This window comes from Cladophialophora bantiana (genome assembly GCF_000835475.1).
Source record: "Cladophialophora bantiana CBS 173.52 unplaced genomic scaffold supercont1.18, whole genome shotgun sequence".
NCBI classification, from domain to species: domain Eukaryota; kingdom Fungi; phylum Ascomycota; class Eurotiomycetes; order Chaetothyriales; family Herpotrichiellaceae; genus Cladophialophora; species Cladophialophora bantiana.
In genome coordinates this window covers 83,748-100,277 of record NW_015971592.1, presented here as the reverse complement: position 1 = coordinate 100,277, position 16,530 = coordinate 83,748, and the positions used below count along the sequence as shown (strand labels likewise).

General features: G+C 51.6%; 6 protein-coding genes across 6 annotated transcripts; 3 read left to right on the top strand and 3 right to left on the bottom strand.

The window, feature by feature from the left end:
* Nucleotides 1–241: 241 nt before the first annotated feature.
* Z519_10316 (uncharacterized protein) lies at nt 242–1,168 on the top strand (the record flags this gene model as incomplete). Its single annotated transcript, XM_016768033.1, has 3 exons — nt 242–320; nt 385–671; nt 740–1,168. The coding sequence occupies 3 exons, from the start codon at nt 242–244 to the stop codon at nt 1,166–1,168; spliced, it is 795 nt and encodes a 264-aa protein (XP_016615501.1).
* An 826-nt stretch (nt 1,169–1,994) lies between these two features.
* Z519_10315 (uncharacterized protein) lies at nt 1,995–3,034 on the bottom strand (the record flags this gene model as incomplete). Its single annotated transcript, XM_016768032.1, has 3 exons — nt 1,995–2,603; nt 2,664–2,930; nt 2,984–3,034. The coding sequence occupies 3 exons, from the start codon at nt 3,032–3,034 to the stop codon at nt 1,995–1,997; spliced, it is 927 nt and encodes a 308-aa protein (XP_016615500.1).
* Nucleotides 3,035–6,338: 3,304 nt separating this feature from the next.
* Z519_10314 (uncharacterized protein) lies at nt 6,339–8,363 on the top strand (the record flags this gene model as incomplete). Its single annotated transcript, XM_016768031.1, has 6 exons — nt 6,339–6,780; nt 6,835–7,026; nt 7,080–7,414; nt 7,488–7,621; nt 7,690–8,078; nt 8,161–8,363. 6 exons carry the CDS (start codon nt 6,339–6,341, stop codon nt 8,361–8,363), a joined length of 1,695 nt encoding a protein of 564 aa, XP_016615499.1.
* Nucleotides 8,364–9,928: 1,565 nt separating this feature from the next.
* Nucleotides 9,929–11,533, bottom strand: Z519_10313 (uncharacterized protein; the record flags this gene model as incomplete). The annotated part of the gene is made up of 4 exons (XM_016768030.1): nt 9,929–10,047; nt 10,113–10,638; nt 10,690–10,835; nt 10,888–11,533. 4 exons carry the CDS (start codon nt 11,531–11,533, stop codon nt 9,929–9,931), a joined length of 1,437 nt encoding a protein of 478 aa, XP_016615498.1.
* A 1,337-nt stretch (nt 11,534–12,870) lies between these two features.
* Nucleotides 12,871–15,186, top strand: Z519_10312 (uncharacterized protein; the record flags this gene model as incomplete). The annotated part of the gene is made up of 1 exon (XM_016768029.1): nt 12,871–15,186. One exon carries the CDS (start codon nt 12,871–12,873, stop codon nt 15,184–15,186), a length of 2,316 nt encoding a protein of 771 aa, XP_016615497.1.
* A 676-nt stretch (nt 15,187–15,862) lies between these two features.
* Z519_10311 (uncharacterized protein) lies at nt 15,863–16,365 on the bottom strand (the record flags this gene model as incomplete). Its single annotated transcript, XM_016768028.1, has 2 exons — nt 15,863–16,282; nt 16,336–16,365. 2 exons carry the CDS (start codon nt 16,363–16,365, stop codon nt 15,863–15,865), a joined length of 450 nt encoding a protein of 149 aa, XP_016615496.1.
* Between the last annotated feature and the right edge of the window lie 165 nt (nt 16,366–16,530).

Below are 16,530 nucleotides of genomic sequence, written 5' to 3'. Positions count from 1 at the left end.
GGGTATGGATATCTGATGAATTCCCCATACATCTCCGCACCGGTCCCGGCTGTACTGGCTACTCCTCACCCCTGGCACGAGGTACCTTATATTTCTCGGCTCATCTGACGAGGCATCTGGGAAATGTACTTTTTCCCTCCGAAGTTCCCATATTAGGAGTCGCCTGTGCGGTACGGATTATCCGCAAATTATACTCAATTACCTCCCCATCCGGCAGAACCCCGACTGTATTCGAGCAATCATGGCAACAACGCCAGCACAATATCTCACCGGCATGTTCTCCCTCGATGGGCAGATCGCCATCATGACCGGTGCGACAGGTAATACCACGTTTCTCCAAAGCCCTTGAAAGTCCTGTCCTGCCCAGTTACTCACACGTAACAGGAGGCTTGGGCTCCGCATTGGCTGGCGCGCTGGCCCAGGCAGGGGTCTCGAATATCATTTCCATTGAAGCCCCCAATGACCCACTATCCTCTAATTTGAAGACCGCTGTCGAAGAAGTCGGAGGCAAAATCACAACTTTCCATTGCGACCTACGAAACGCCAAGAATCTCCGAGAATGCTATCAGTCGATATGGAAAACCGGGGTTGAGCCCGATATTTTGATCAATGTCGCCGGTGTTATGCGGCGGAATCTTTGCGAGGATGCAACCGACGATGAAATCGACCTGGTGAGGCTAAACCCAATAGGCCCCGATTCGTATCACAAGAAGTATCAGGAACTTACCTCTTTTGCCAGTTGTTCGAGGTAAATGCGAAAGCAGTTTACATCTCTATGCAAGAAGTTGGCCGTAAACTCATGGCCCATAGCAAAGGAGGCAAAATCATCAATATTGCTTCCGTCACCTCTTACCAAGCCGGTTTCAACACGAGCGTCTACTCGAGCACCAAGGGCGCCGTGCTGCAGATGACCAAAGCTTTTAGCAATGAGTGGGCGAGCAAAGGTATCCAGGTGAATTGCATAGCCCCGGGATTTATGAGGACTTCCATGACCGCTCAATACCAAGACAACCCGAAGATGATTGAATATCTCATGAGCCGAGTACCGGCGCAAAGATGGGGTGAACCTCGAGATCTGGTACCCGCGATGCTCTTTCTGGCCGCTCCATCAAATACTTTCACCTCAGGGGCATGTCTGATTGTTGATGGCGGATACTGCGGTAAATAGCTGTTATAAATGTCAGTTTCTCTGACGATAGAAGTTACCATTATATCTCGGTATAGCCTTTCGAAATAGGATTCGGACTGCAATGTCCGATAACCGGCAGATACCAGCAGCATTACAGGCCATGCGCATAAGCCACACCTGGTGATGCCATGTCAGTCACTCGGCGCAGGATCGAGTTTGGCACCGTATGAGGGAAGCTCTGAGCCATCGTTGTGAGGTCCCTTTCCCCAGCCACGAGTATACTCGTTGCTGCTCGTGGAAGACTGGATCTCGAGGGGGGCGGACAGTGCGGTATCAATGACAAGTAGGCCAGATGCTGTGTAGTACAGAAACAGAGGAGCTTTTCTTGCTCCCCAGACTTGGCGCGCGGAAAGGGATGGAATGCTCCCTGTTTCTACTGCAAGCACCGAGAAGTGGCCTTACCACCACGCGTGTTGTATTGACTGCTTGACTTACTCGAGCACCATCACATGATTTTCTATTGTTTGCTGATTTTCCACACCTGCCGGTCCCTTGTCTGCCGCCAGCCCTTGGACCCAATTAGCCGCAGAAGGGCTAGTTTGTAACACCTTTTCTCGCCTCAAGAGGGCTTGCGGCACCTTGCGGGGACTGTTGGAGCCAACACGCTGGTCGGTATATCCCTAATTTACATTTTGCTATCGACCCTCCCGCCGTGAAGTTGAATAGGTCTCCATCTTCGATATCCTTATCCTGCTAATACTTGGTAATGTAGCTGTCGCTGATCGGCTCCAGGTGTGCTCGTCCCAAGTTTCTGTATTGTCACGACTTGCTGCATCAGGCTCTTTCTCACCGCTGAACTCAGAGTTCATTTCAAATTGCCCGGGACTGTGTTGTGATAGTGCGAGTGTCGCCGTGGACGTCTATACTCTTCATCTTCTGCCACGCTGTATTCTGTGGCGACGGTGATCGTACCCTTTCCACCCGCAGTAGACAACTCTTCGGACGACCTTGCCCGAGTAAGGCGGCGCTCAGAGCCGTCGCCATCACCATCAGTGGTCTTGTCATCCTCGACCGTCTTGTTCTTGTCACTACGCTTGTTCCAGAGCGTCGCGAGCTGATGTGCCTGGCCGCTGCTGACAACGCCTGCACTACCTTGGGATTTCTTTGTTCCATTAGAAGATAGTTCGCCTTTCCTCCAAATTGTGTAAAATGCTTTGATGCCCGGCATATTTGCGGCGAATATGCCAACTTGGATTTCGACTGCTGAGATGAGGATCATCCGTCCGAGAATGTAGGTGAAATCAGGGTTGGTAGCAAATTGATTGACCACGATCAGTCGCAGGCCGGACACGACAACAACAATTCCTCCCATCGTGATGACTGAGTACACGGCAAGTCGTCGGCGCCAGGTCATCTGGAGGCCCCAAAACACGGTGACTGGAAGGAATAGGATGATGCAATCGAGGAAGAGCTCCTATAATCGTCATTGTCAGCCCATGGAAAGACCACGCGTCTTCTGAAGATGTCGACCTACTAAGCTTCCTGGCACAAAGTATGTCACTTTTGACGGAAGACATTTTGCCGTGGGATATAGAGTTGGATACCAAAAGGCTTGTAGAGGCTTGCATTGAAGGCAATATATCAGCCAAATGGTGACGGTGATTGCAGCGGTCAGTCCAATCGTGCAGTAGACCAGCATCCGGAACGTTCTCGCGCTGGCTAGACGGAGGTAAAAGAGCAGGAAGCAGATTTTGATCCAGAAATGCATCCAGATGTAGTATATTTCTTCGGCAAAGAGCACCTAACACACATGTTTAGCTGGGGTTGTAACGAGAGCGTCAAGTTGAAACTGACCTTCAGCAAGACAGTCAGGTTGTTGGGGTCGTCTGCCAGGACTTCCTGCATTTGTCTGTAGGGGGATATCAGCAAACACAGACGAAGCCCGGCTGAACCATGAACCTTACCGGCCACCGCCGTGATTGAGGAACAAATACAATATCACTTGTTGACCAGCGTTGAAGAACTTCACTGCGTTAGTTCTCGTCCGGACATCGATCAAGGCAGAAGTGAGAGGTTCATACAAGGCAAAAGAACATCGCCCAGTCATCCCAGCCCAGCTGTTTCAAAATAACGCCTCTTGTCCATAGTCGGAGAAGGATGCTTCCTTCGCCAATGGCGAAAAGAATATTGATAACGACGTGGCAGATCAACTGCAGGCTGTGTGGCTGAACCATTTTGAATGAAGAAGGATATCAAATCAAGTTCTTCAGGTCACGCGGCGCCGTTGACAGGAAGCCTTTCTGGGCGGCAGGCTTGAAGTCTCCCGATGACAGTTCATCAGTCTATATATTCTTGAGATGAAGAGACACTATAACCTAGAAATATCCTCGGGGAATACCTGGACAAGGCTCAATCCGTGGGTCGTTGAAAGATCGTCGAGCGTCGATCACACTCCTGGGACCCAAAAACCGTTGCACCGGAGGGAACCTGCAAGTTCGCAGAAACTTGACCCAGTTCTAATCGTCCTAATAGAGAAAATTGGGGAGGGCGAAAAATTTGTTCAGAAAGAGCCTAAACCCTGACGCAAATTGGGTTTGAATGCCTGCCACTCCCCGCTTGGGCCTGAAGAAACGGCCAACAAGGCTGGGATAGTGCGCAGTAGAGGATACTCATGCAAGCCCTTGTTGGTGCTCAGAAACGTCTCTATAACTGAAGTTAGAGCTATTATCGAGCTGGTAGAGATCGTGGCTCAGTCACAACTATCGAGGAAGAAGCAACGGGCAAAAAAAACGCCTTCTGCCTGATGTACAAACAGCAATTTGAACTCAATATGTGGGAATAGACAGAGAACGCAATCCCAAAATACACACAGAAGCTATGAGGCCAGCTGTTGAGAATTTTTCCGGACGGGCAGGGATCCCTGGCTTTGCTCTTACATTGCGCACAGGTGCAGAATGGAGCATATGGATGGACAGGGGAAAGGATGGGACATACTCGGTGCGAGAGTACCAAAAGAGGATGAAACGCGAACAAGGGCGCCTGGGGAAGGAGGTTTTGCATGTATCCTCAGCAGAGTGAGTGATCGACAAAAGCCCATTGCCCGTCGAGAAACATTCGTGCCAGCCAGAAGGGCTTGGGTGTACTTAGGTAGAGGCGAGGCCCTGGGAACGCGGATCCGGATTCAGTAGGCCCAAGTCTTGAAACGGCCCAGAATAAGCGATACTTCCCCTTTCGGGGGGAGATTCTGGAAAATGGCGATAGAAAATGGGGGTATTCAACATGACCGGATTTGACTTTTGCAATGGTGCTTTCTTCGTGTGACTTGGTCCTGAATACGAGCCGGACTGGAAGCCTTTGCATCCAATCATCCTCTTGGAAGGTTATTTGTACGGCAGGGATACGTTGGACAGTTTGATGGCATCAACTTGAGGCGAGCCGGGCCGCGGAGCAGGAAATCGCGCCAACGTTGCCACGATCCAACGGCAGCCATTCTGGTCAACGTCGTTGCAGGAATGGCGTTATTTGCGTATTGCTGGAGCTAAAATGTGGTCCTTCGCGACCTCCATAAAAAGATCAACAGGAAGCTAACAAGATCAAGATGTGTCGTTTCGTCGGGGACGTTCCGTTGGTGTGTCCTCTGAAGAAGACTGGGCCCGACTTTGAAGGGAAGGTTGGCCGATGATCACATGACTGTCACTGTAGCATTTCCTCCCACAAATATCGCCTCTAACTACGAGGTAGTTCTCTTCCAAGGATACAATCAATCAATCTTTGGACCTTTCGACCTACGTTCTTTCCCCTCTAGTACATGGAGCCCTATATTGTGACTTACCGTCAGCAAGCGTGAAGCAAGCAGAGTCGGTCTTAAATCGTGTCCAAGCCCTCGGGGCCCCTTCATCATCTCCCATGCTCGAAGCGAGTGGCGCCGAGCGTTGTGATCTGCATAAACTAACATAATACGGTACAACAGTGGAGATGGTTACGCGTGGACCTCCTGGATTCAACGCCCAACTCACAATCGTGATATTGGATGGAACATCAAGGGGAGACAAGCAAAATACCTGGGAGGACTACCCCGAGCACGACCACCTGGTATTGTACGGAGTGTGCTGAACAAAACAGAATCTTCTTTTGAAAGCTTGCCAACTACGGTGGGCTAATCGACGTGGCCCAAGGCTAGGTATACCTACTTATACAACTAATGCACTCCACTGATCAGCGAAGGAGGAGACGCAATGGCCCTCAATTCCCCGGCCTTCTCCGTCCAAGCCTTCGAAGTCCTGTTTGATGTGCGTTGAGCCTCTGCGCATTTGTATGAAATTCCGCCCTAGGAGAAGCAAAATGGACCGTCACTCGCCAGCCGACTGGGCCAGCAGCACGCGAGGCAGGCAAGCCCAACATCTAACCTGGTTCTCCATGGAGGCCATTGCACATTAAGTACTTAAAATCCATATCCCTGTCTCCAAGCCTCCGACTCTAACGACAAATCTGAATTAACTGCGACAGAGCGGTTCCGTTCCCACGCTGGTATGGGAATAAGACCACTTACATAAACGCCTTAACGACCACCTTTCTTTTACGAGCATCAATCGAGATCTGCAAACCTCGCAACGGTGGTGAAGCACATGAAGAATGCGCGACCCCACAACCCGGACAGCCTACACATGGATGGTGTAAGTCATACTCCGTACGTACTTACTTAGACGTCTCTGGACTGTGCCGTTGGAACCAAAGATCGTCAATATTCAAAGTCTAGACTTGACCCCGTCTGTGCCCCTGCCTGGCAAAGCGAGACCCAGACTAGGCGGGCCATTTGCTGCCCAGCTCGGGACCCTCTTTTGGGCCCAGTAAAACTCTGCCTAGGTACATACTAACATACCACCAGTCAGGCAGTACCCCGACCACTCGACTCGCCCAGCGAAGTCGATCCCATGGTGGTGAGTCGGAGCCACTGAGATATCAGCAAATTGGATGTCCTCCGGTATCTCTTTGCTGATGTGGCATTCGAAAGATAGATCTCGGTAGGATGCATTTCACTCGTGGAGCCCTCCTGGCAGCATCTATCATTTGTCGAGATCACCGTCTCAATACGCTTTATTACCCGGCATGTTCCCCTGGTACCCTTCAGACCCTACCGCTTCTCCTTTTTCGCGTGTGATAGTTGATTCCTCCTTGACATATTCCTCCCGGGGGAGTCCTTCGCCCAAGCATGGAGGTTGAGCCAGGGACCATAAACCTCCTCAGATATGCCCTGAACGTCGAGCTCGGAGTTACTGCTGCGACCGCTTTTGTGTTGGGGATAATCTTCCACCACAGTATACGCCCAATCGAGATCGACAATCGAGTATGGACACTCCTTATTCTTTTCTCTGGCTTCAATACCGCGGCTTTCTTTGGCTACGCCTTTGTCGGACAACATGGGATACTTGCGGGAGCGCTCAGACTTTTCATCGTGGATGGCGCGTTCCTCGTCGGCGTGTATGGCAGTATTGCCATCTATCGGCTGTTTTTCCACCGGCTGAGGAAGTTTCCTGGTCCCTGGGGGGCGAAGCTATCTCGATTTTGGGCTCTGAAAAGATCTATGAAGAAAGTCCAGTTCAATTACGAAGTGGAGGCCTTGCACAAGCAGTACGGAGACTTCGTTCGGATCGGTACGCAGGACGTGATCGTCCCTTTGGAGGTGCACTGCTGACGCTTGCCCCCAGGTCCTCGCGAGATCTCAATCAATCGTGCCTCAGCCATTGAACTCGTGTATGGACCTCCTTCCAAGTTGCCGAAGTCTCCCTGGTACAGCCAAGTATCAGACGACATCAACAAGACCTCCATCAACTCGACACGCGATATGCACATCCAACGACAAAGGCGACGGGCCTGGGACCGCGGCTTTAGCATCAAAGGTGGCTCACTATTCATATCGTTAGCCTACAGATGCTAATTTTTGTTCTGATAGCAATCTCAACATACGAGCCCCGCGTCAAAGCCAAAACAGATCTCTTGTTATCTCGGATAGCTGCGTCAGCAGGTTCGCCGATGAACATCACTGAGTGGTCAATGTTTTACACTTTTGATGTCATGGGCGACATCGGGTTGAGCAAGGATTTTGAAATGCTTACCACCGGCCGTGAACACAAAGCCATTAAGGGGTTGCATGACCAAATGATCACGATCGGCACTCTTGGTACCCTCCCCTGGCTCCTTGCTTTTTTCAGTGCCATTCCCGGAATCGCCGGTACCTTTCAGGACTTTATGGGATACTGCCGGGATCAGCTCGAAGAGAAGAAGAGGGTGAGTGACCATCTTCCGCCAAATCTAGGAGCTTTGTGAAAGTCGCTGACGCGTTGTATTTCGTCGTTTTCAGTCCACGGGCAAGGACCAAGAGCCTCGTGATGTTATTTCTTGGTTGATCAAGGCCAAGTACGAGAACGACCAGTCCGCACCGCCATCAGATTTCGCACTGAGCGAGGACACTCGCCTCATCATCATTGCTGGAAGGTATGCCACCATCGTTCACCAACTTGCGGTGCCCCTGAGCGCAGTCCTGTTTTCTAATGCTTTGACAGTGATACAACCGCCGCCGCTCTCGCCAACACCTTTTTCTACCTGGCAAAGAATCCGGCCGTGCAGCAAAAACTTCAGAAAGAGCTCGACACCATATTTCCCGAGGGTGAGAAAGATTGGACGTACGAAAAGGCCAAGTTTGCGTACTTGGACAACATCATCAACGAATCTTTGCGCCTCAAACCTCCTGTGCCAGGTGGTCTTCCTCGAATCACGCCTCCGCAAGGGCTCCAGATTGACGAGGTGTACATTCCCGGAGACACTGTCGTCGGCGTCCCCGTGCACACACTGCAGCGAGATGCCCGGTATTTTAAGCGACCCTTGGAGTTTATCCCCGAGAGATGGGGACAGATCAGCGTGGAAAAAGTGCCCTTTTTCCCGTTTTCGAAAGGTACGTTCGAAAAATCTCCAGGATTGCAATTTCGAGCCCTCCCTGCTGCGTAGGATCACGGGGTGCTAATTCGTGAGAATAGGGGCATTCAGCTGCGTAGGGAAGCAGCTTGCAATGATGGAACTTCGCATGGTCCTGTCACGTGCTGCTCTGAGCTTCGACATTGCATTTGCCGACGGGGAAGATGGCGTCAAGTTCGACACTGAGGTCCTCGACACATTCACACTGACATTGCCGCCGCTGAAGCTGAAGTTCACCCCTAGGCAAGCCACAACGCGAACTTGATCTGTGCACGGACCAACATGAGCCCGCTGCTCAGCTATGTACACAGAAAAGTCCGCCAACGAACATAGAATTTCGAAACTTGCACAGGAACGAAGAATTTGAAGGCCATTGCATTCCGCTTAGGTAGTTCCCTTATACATACGGCCACCCCCTGGGCCGCTACACTAAAACATACTGTACTAATATGACGATCGCTATGCCGAATTAGTTCGCTCTAGCGCAGCCCACTAGCCCTCTGCCCTCCCTTTACAGGCCGTTGTCGTCGGTCAACGTTCTACTCTGTACCTCGTATAGGTATATTATTCACGAAGCTAGGTACCAGGTATAACCACTGCTGGTACCGCTGATGCTGCCGCTAATATGCAGGTATTAACGCATCACGGGCCGGCCTATTATCGGACGGCCTGCCATTGCATTCAGTCGCATCGCCCTCACCGGTCGCCTACTTTGAGTGGCCTACCACTGGGCGGGCGGTCTGTCGGCCATGTGATGTGTCGCTTTGCCGCCCAATGACACATCATCTGGCGCTGTGGGCAATGACTTGTTGGTTGGCTGAGTCGATGAGCTCTAGCAGGGCTGAGCTGCATTGGGACGGCACGAACACGATGAGTGCTCTGGATATTCAAGTAAACCTGTGACAGTTGGACAACGTAAAGTAAGCTTAAACTAAGGTTGTTCGTGCCTGCCGAGCTGCACCTAAAAGGACTGGAACAACCATGTTCCGATGACAGTTGAAGCACACTAACCGTCCCGCCGCCGAGGTGGGAGAATCGCTACACGTACTCGTTCTCTGCACAACCTGGAGCCTATAACAGCGTGGTGTATGTGGCTTGATAATATGTAAATGAACGCGGATTGACGCTTCTGATAACCACATCAGTCACTAACCACATCAGTCACTACATAATACTGAGAGAGCTATTGACGCAGTAACGGGCTGGACGTCAGCATCACCAGATCGCAATTCATTCACTTTGTGCTTGTTTTTTCTCGGAGAAAATCGCGCAGGATTTTCCGAACGAAAGAGTCCTTGTATATTGCGTCCTCAGTGATGCCCGATACCAAAAAGTCCCACGCGCAAATTGCTTGTGCATCACTCCCAGATCCTCGCGACTGTTCGTCTTGTCGAGTTGGGCCTTCAAACCTGTAAGCGAAAACATAGTGGTCGCTCGGGGATAAGGATTTTCCACTGTCTTATTATAGTCATTGACCTTTAGTTCGCTCAGAAACTCCTTCGTGATTTCCTTGCCTGCATACTCCTTGGGCTCCTTGCCTTGGTACTTGAGCTTCACGGGTATGCTAGGGTAGTCTGTGAGTGTTCGATTTATTGACAGTATCGACGAACGCCATGGCATGCACAAGGCCCCAATCCAGCATCGCAGCGTAAGATCGCTTCCACTCTTTGGGATCTGTGTCCTGGGCGGCGATTCGGTCGCCGCGATAAGGTGCAGAGTAGACGAAAAAGTTGAGTTGTAGCCCACTGAAGAACTGGAGTCTAGTTGCGGGCCGTCAGTACATCATGCTCTAAAATGGCTCGCACTGAGAGGGTGGCGTGACTCCCTTTCTTAGAGCACTTCGCTCGGTTTGGCCTCCTTGATCTGTTCAACTTCGACCGTGGTGTTGTTCTGGGTTTGCTGGACTTTTATAATGTGGTTTGGATCTAGGGGAGCGTAGGCTCCCGTTTCTGAGGTGCTCAGCATCTTCACGTCCTCTGACTCAGACGTAGGTGCCTTTGTCGAGACCTCGTACGAGAAAAATTCTTGATCCGATCGGGAAGGCTTGGGTCTAGGTTGAGCGGCGAGTTGACATCACACAGAGATGTCTGCAGCGCCTTCTCCTGCCCACCTTCGGCGCTCAGTGCGAGACGGACCCAGCTCGTGTGCAAACGGAAGTCCAGCACATCCAGTAGAACCGCCCGCTTGAGCGTCTTTGGGTCCTTCGGGTCCACCTCGAGCACAAAGTTCTGCATGTTCGAGGTGAGAGGCGCAAAGCCGTACAGAAGATGCAGCAGTGCTTTGGTCTCGCCGATGCGGGCGGCGTATTTCGTCGACCAGTAAGTTTTCCAAGCCTGGAAATCATTCCCACTGAGTTCCTGCTGGGGTTGCCAAGTCGTGAGATTGCCATTTCCCTTCACGTAGGGCATGCTCAGAGCAGGGAAATAGCGCATCGCTGGATCCAAGCGACTGAGGTCACGGAATTGAAATCCGTCATTCTTGACCTCCACTGGGATACTGTCCTCCACGAGAGTGGACTTTAGACAGGTAGCTGTCAAGGCCTAGGGAAGAATGACCAGTGCTTTCTTGGCGTCTGTGACTTGGACTTTTACGCCTCGGGTCTCGTAGTAACGATCCATGGCCAGCAAGAACTCGGTACGCAGAGTGGCCACAACCGTATCTGGTTCCAGCGTAGCTTTGTTACCCAAGTTCTTGACTTTGCTTGCCCCTTGATTGTCTTTCCCAACAAAAACAATTCCTGCCGAATAATTAAAAACACAGGTTCAAGGAATTTGGCCACCGGAGCATACCTGTCTTGACGGAATAGCATTGATCCTTCCGACGAATGTCACAAGCAGTGGCGGATGGCTTCTTGGCGCCGCCGGGGACTACATTCTCTTTGCGATCAACATAATTCCACCTCCCGTTGTCCGTAGCGGGGCTGAGACCAGTTGGGAGAGAAGTGCCGGGGGGTGTTGGTCCTGAGAAACAACTTCTGGAGGCTGTCTGCCGCATTTGCCATGTCTGGTCTTCCGGCGGGATTTTGTCATTGAGAGGATCAACACCAGCAGGCGAATCTTTGTGGCGCATACCAAAGCATCTTGCCGAGACGTCATTGTTGACCACATTGTACTTGGATGGGGCTAGTTCTGTTTGAGTTTGAATTATGAACAGAATACTCGCAGGGAGACGGGCTCGAGGAGGGTGTTGACTCTTCTTTTCGGCCTCATCTTCGATCTTTTTGACAATGCCAGGAAGCTTTCCATTCCATTCGGCATCGTAGGACGGGTTGTTAGAATCCCACGGTCTGTAGAGCAGCAGCTTCAGGTTCTCGTTTGACAACGACTCCGAGGGGAAGAAAATTGCCCTCAAGGAATTCAACTTTGTGTCCACATCGACGACATTGCTAGCGGCCATGATGCCTAGATTGCTGAGAGGCATATTGTAAACGCCCATGGGGCGCACCTCGTCCGTATGAGTGTACTAGAGCGAGATTAGCCGCTGGCCAAATGGCTGTACATGCTGTCTGTGAGAACCAAACCTCGTCATATTATAAATGGACTCATAAGTGAGCCAATTGACGGTGTCATTCTCGAATTGGAGCGTTGTGGCTTGGGCTTGGCGGAGATTTGCGGTCGACTGGGCGGGTGCCACGACATGGCCCCTGTATCCCTTCGCCTTGCTGCGTGACGGAAGTGGAGGGAGGCCTCCAGGGCTGCTTGATGACCCGTTGGAAGCCATTACCAAAAACAAAAGAGCTGAATTGGCTCGATGCACGAATTCGCGGTATGGTGAATTGGAAGGGGGTACTTATGCTCACAGAAAAGGTAGTCTGAAGATGTTAAGGCTGGCATACTTGAAGAAAAGTGCTCCTTTATATAGTCGTTGCTTTGCATAGACTTTCCAAAGAGAGGAGAGTTCCAGCGCCAGATGAGTTGAAGGCAACATACCTAGATGACAGATGGACGAGGCTACCTGCAAAGATGGAAAAAGCTGCTTTCAACGTGTTAGAGTCGCAACGAACGCGCCCTTGGAGCATGCCAGCATCTGTGGCCTCGTCGGGCATAGGTCCCGCGGCTAATGAATTTGAATGTCAATGCGAAATGTTTGGACCTGCCTCTTCCAGCGTCGACGTGTGTTGCTGCGGCTCGCATGAGCATATTGAGAAGCGAGCGAAGACATGATATTTCAGTGGTGCGAGGTTCAAATTGCAAGAAGAGATGTCGACGAGCTGAAGGTGCAAGACGTCGAGGCATTAATCCCAGAACAGGAATCTTACGCGTTATTGGTCGTCGCATGCGGAGCGCCATGCAGCATATCAGCCTTGTGCACAAGAATATCCACTGCATAGCCTCATGATCCAATGGCAGCAACGTGGTTTGCGAACTGCTGCGTCGATACGTGGAGCGGCCTGCATCTCCCATAGTGTCGCAAGATGTTTGCTACCGCTAGGCTTTGGGCCGACGCGTTCCAGAAGGTTTGGGGAGGTGGGAGGAGATCGTGGCTCGATGGCGTGCGGATCACGTGAAGTTTCCAGCCTCATGGCGCCAAGACACTAGTAGTTGTGGGCGAGCTCGCCGGTTCCCTCTCCGACGGCATGTGGCTGCTCCTCTGTGCGAGGTACCACAGTAATCCTAGGCGCTGTGGCTTATTCGATCTTGCGAGGTTTGTTAGAGCAGTGATGAGCATCAACATTGCCAAAGTCCGCCTCATTCCTACCATCTTCACCATTGGAACCCAGTTCCACCCTGACAACATCTTTATGTGATCCTTGCAGCCTGTGAAAATGCAGTATGGCCAGTCCACCTCCATCCTACGGCGAGCCTCCTCCCCTCCAAAGTTACCGCAGGTCCTTTACTGTCCCTTCTCGCGCACTCTCCCTTCATGAAAAAGCTGGCCTGGACAAATCAGACGCCGATGCCGATATCCTATACTCCCATCCCTCTGCGCGCATCATCGCCTTCTCCCCGCCTAAGGAGTCAATCCCTCCACAAAGCAAGGAGACATTGCCCGATGCCGACTACCCCATTGATACGGTAGAGACCCTGCCATGGCGATCGCGCTCAGAGATCCTGGCCTCCACCGGGCCTATAGTAATAGAGAAGGTCCGTGGTTCCAGCTATTTCCTTAAATCCGCCGATCAGAAGGTCATCCACACCATCATGCGTAATTCGCAGTGTTGGTGTGTCGACGGCGAATCGAAATTCGTCTTGCGCATAGGGAAGTTCAGATATTACAGAATCGAGCTGCCCTCGGAAACAGAAGAGGACAAGAAGAAGGTCGAGGAATTAAAAACCGCGCTGCCAAAAGTACTCCGGTTTGAAAGGACCCCATGTCCTTTCAAGCGCGCATTTCACGTGGATCTTCCAGACGATGCAATAACGCCTCGAAGGAAGGGTACATGGAAAAGAAAACAGCAACCAGAACCGGTGACGCCAAACACCGACCCGTTGCCGGTGGGAAGGACGAGGAATCCACGATCGTGGAGCTTCCAAGGACAGAACGGCTTGACATCCGTTCAGACTTATGGGCGCCGTGGGTCAGACTACGGTTACAGTCCAAGCCCAAGCTCGTCTCGGTCCCGCCCGGCAATCGATGGCTATCGGTCCTCCACCCCATCTAGTGTGGCTTCTAGTGAGGACGTTCATGAAAGGAGACAGTATGACGAGTCAAGCGAGGATGGACTGCAGCACGAGGAGGATCATGAGGTAGTTAATTTCAGGCAGAGGCTTGATAAAAGTACAGATGATGCTTTGCAACCGCAGCGGCCGCCTATCACCGGTGAAGCACCATCGTGCCTGCACCAGTCATCTCCATCCGAATACGAAGGCGGTCGACCTGAAGCAATGGATGATGTATCACCTGCGCAGCTCGCTGATCGTTCAACGGTCGGAGCTGGAGCAGAACCAGGCATTGAAGTGAAGGCGACTTCAATACAGTCCGAACCAGGCGCTGTGGGCGAAATATCGGACGATGCAAATGTACGAGAGCCAGCAGAGGAGAACTTGGAAAATCAGGCCCGTCACGAGAGGACCTGCCCAGCTATGGAACATGCGGAAGCACAGGCAGAAGGGCATCGTGAGGATAATAAGGAAGCTTCCGTGGATATAGCTTCCCACAAGTCGGAACCAGCGGGCCTAACATCTGTGTCCACTGAAGCCGAATCTGGGATGGCCCTCTCACAAACAATTGAGCCATTGACCGACGGCGCAGGGGTAGAGGCCATGAAAGAGTCGGCCTCAACAGCTGCTTTAGAGGACACCGGGGAACCCCCGTCATTACACCAGAAAGAGGATTCTGAGGCGCATGAAGTGGTCGCCGTCGTGAACGAGGGTGCTCTTAGCAGGGTGTCGAGTGTGGAGTCCTTCTACACGACAGATTCTGCAACACAAGAACCGCTTAATGAACGTGTTCAAGTCATCGACTTTGACCAAGCGCCTCATGCGGAAGAGTTCACTCCTTTCCTTTTGAATAGAAATCAGCACCAAAGAGGTCTTTCGGAGCTTACGATCACGGCATCCACTGTGGAATCCGAACGGAGTCCTAAGAAACGGCCCTCAACCAGCGATTCAATGGACAAGTCTTCAACTCCAGGTCTCGCGCAATCTTCCATGTCCGATTCATCCTGGCCAGAGGTTCATACACCCCCATCCTCACCTCCCAAAGAAGGATTGAGACGGCGCTTGAACATCAAACGATCCTTTTCTCCTCTCCCGCCGTCCACGACCTTACTATCATCTTCTCCCTCCCCAACAAATTATGGAAGCCCCTTTACTGCCGAATTTCTCCAGAAAGCCGCTAACGTGGCGTTGGTCAAGCCAATCGAAGCGGTTGTTCTGCTGGTCCACATTCTAGCCCGCATCGCCGGTGGTGCCACGGTGAGTGATCTACTTAGTGGCGAGTTGTTTCGCAGACCCGAAACACATCGGAGGAGGACAAGTTTCCCAGACCAACCTCCGGCGCCAAGGGATGATAGCGAAGAAGAAGATGACTTTGGAGTGCCGATCAGAGGGCGGACGAAAAGTCAAGATCCGAATATGACTCCCGGCACAACGAGCGCTATGACGACGAAAGTTGACGATGCAGACTCCATATTCGATCTGGATTAGGTATCTTGTGCCTGATGGAGTTTGCTGAGACCAGGCAGTCATCACCCCGTGGGAAATAAGTACATTCAGATCCATCTGCCAGGTATTGATCAACGGGAGAGGTTTATATTCGAGCAAGGCGCTCCTTCATGACCATAGCAATGACTGGGTCCCTATGTAAAAAGATTGTGGGAAGTTCGTGAAACTTTTGCTTTTTGCTTGATGATACCACCAGTTTTCACGCTTTGATGGCGGAATTGAATGATATTCGCCTGTCTCAAGTTGCTTTCTGTCTGTGCGATGTTTGTCTTGCAGCCCTCGCGTCACAAACATGGGACAATCTTCCTTCGCCTTTAAGCCTGTCTCATGCATGTTGATGAGCAAGGTCAGATAGACAGTTTCCGGTCTAGTCCTGGTCCCGCCCTGTCCCGCCTCGCTGAAGAAGGAGACTGGCCATCGGCCCCGGGGTTAGGACGTCCCAACTGCACCAGACAGGCTTCGTGCTCCTCTCGTTTGCCCCGTCCGTTTGCATTATGTCTACGACATTGCCTTCGCCTTCACGGTTTGATCAAATCCGACCGGCAGCAGGCGATTTTGTGACACAGGACATTTAGTTCCTTTTCGCCCTTGACTAAGGTTCTGCGCTGAGAGATAGACTTCCTATCGTCCATTAAAGGAACGAAACACCTCGTTCCCTTCACGATCCGGAAGCCTTCTCCCCAGCACCACCAGTACCACCAGCCGCTCCAACTTTTCCTTTCTTCTTCGCCTTTGCCTTCTCTTTGGCCTTCTTCTTATCCCTCTTCCTCAACCCCTCCATCCCCTTCTTGCATATCTCCGCATACCTCGTATAAAACGCCTCCAACTCTGAAATCTCCACCACCGTCGCAAACTTCACCTTTTCCTTCTTTGCCTCTCCAGACTTCAACCTTTTTGTGGCGGCCAACCGGTGTGGTTTTGAGAGGCCGTTCGAGGCGCGGATGAGGATCTGTGACGATGAGGGTGAAGGCGAGGGTGCTTGGTCAGTAGTGAGTTTCAAGGGCTTTTGTGTGAGATAGACGGAGCCGTGAGTGGCGGCGTGGGTTGATGAGAGAAGGGTGGTGAGGCGGGAAAAGAACTGCGTGAATTCAAGTCAGACATGTCTTGTAGCCTGAGGGAGAATATAATTACCTCGTCATTGCTAAGACGTTCCTGCGACATGTTTGTTGCCTGGCAAAAGTGAAAGTGAGTCGCTTTGCCAAATTGTCCTTTGGTGGGGGCCTTGGGAGCCGCGAGCGATGCTGGAAAATTATCGCCTAAACATCGGCTAAACCATCTCCGCATTTTCCAGAAAATTAATCCCTGGTGCCGTCTACAAAGTCCATT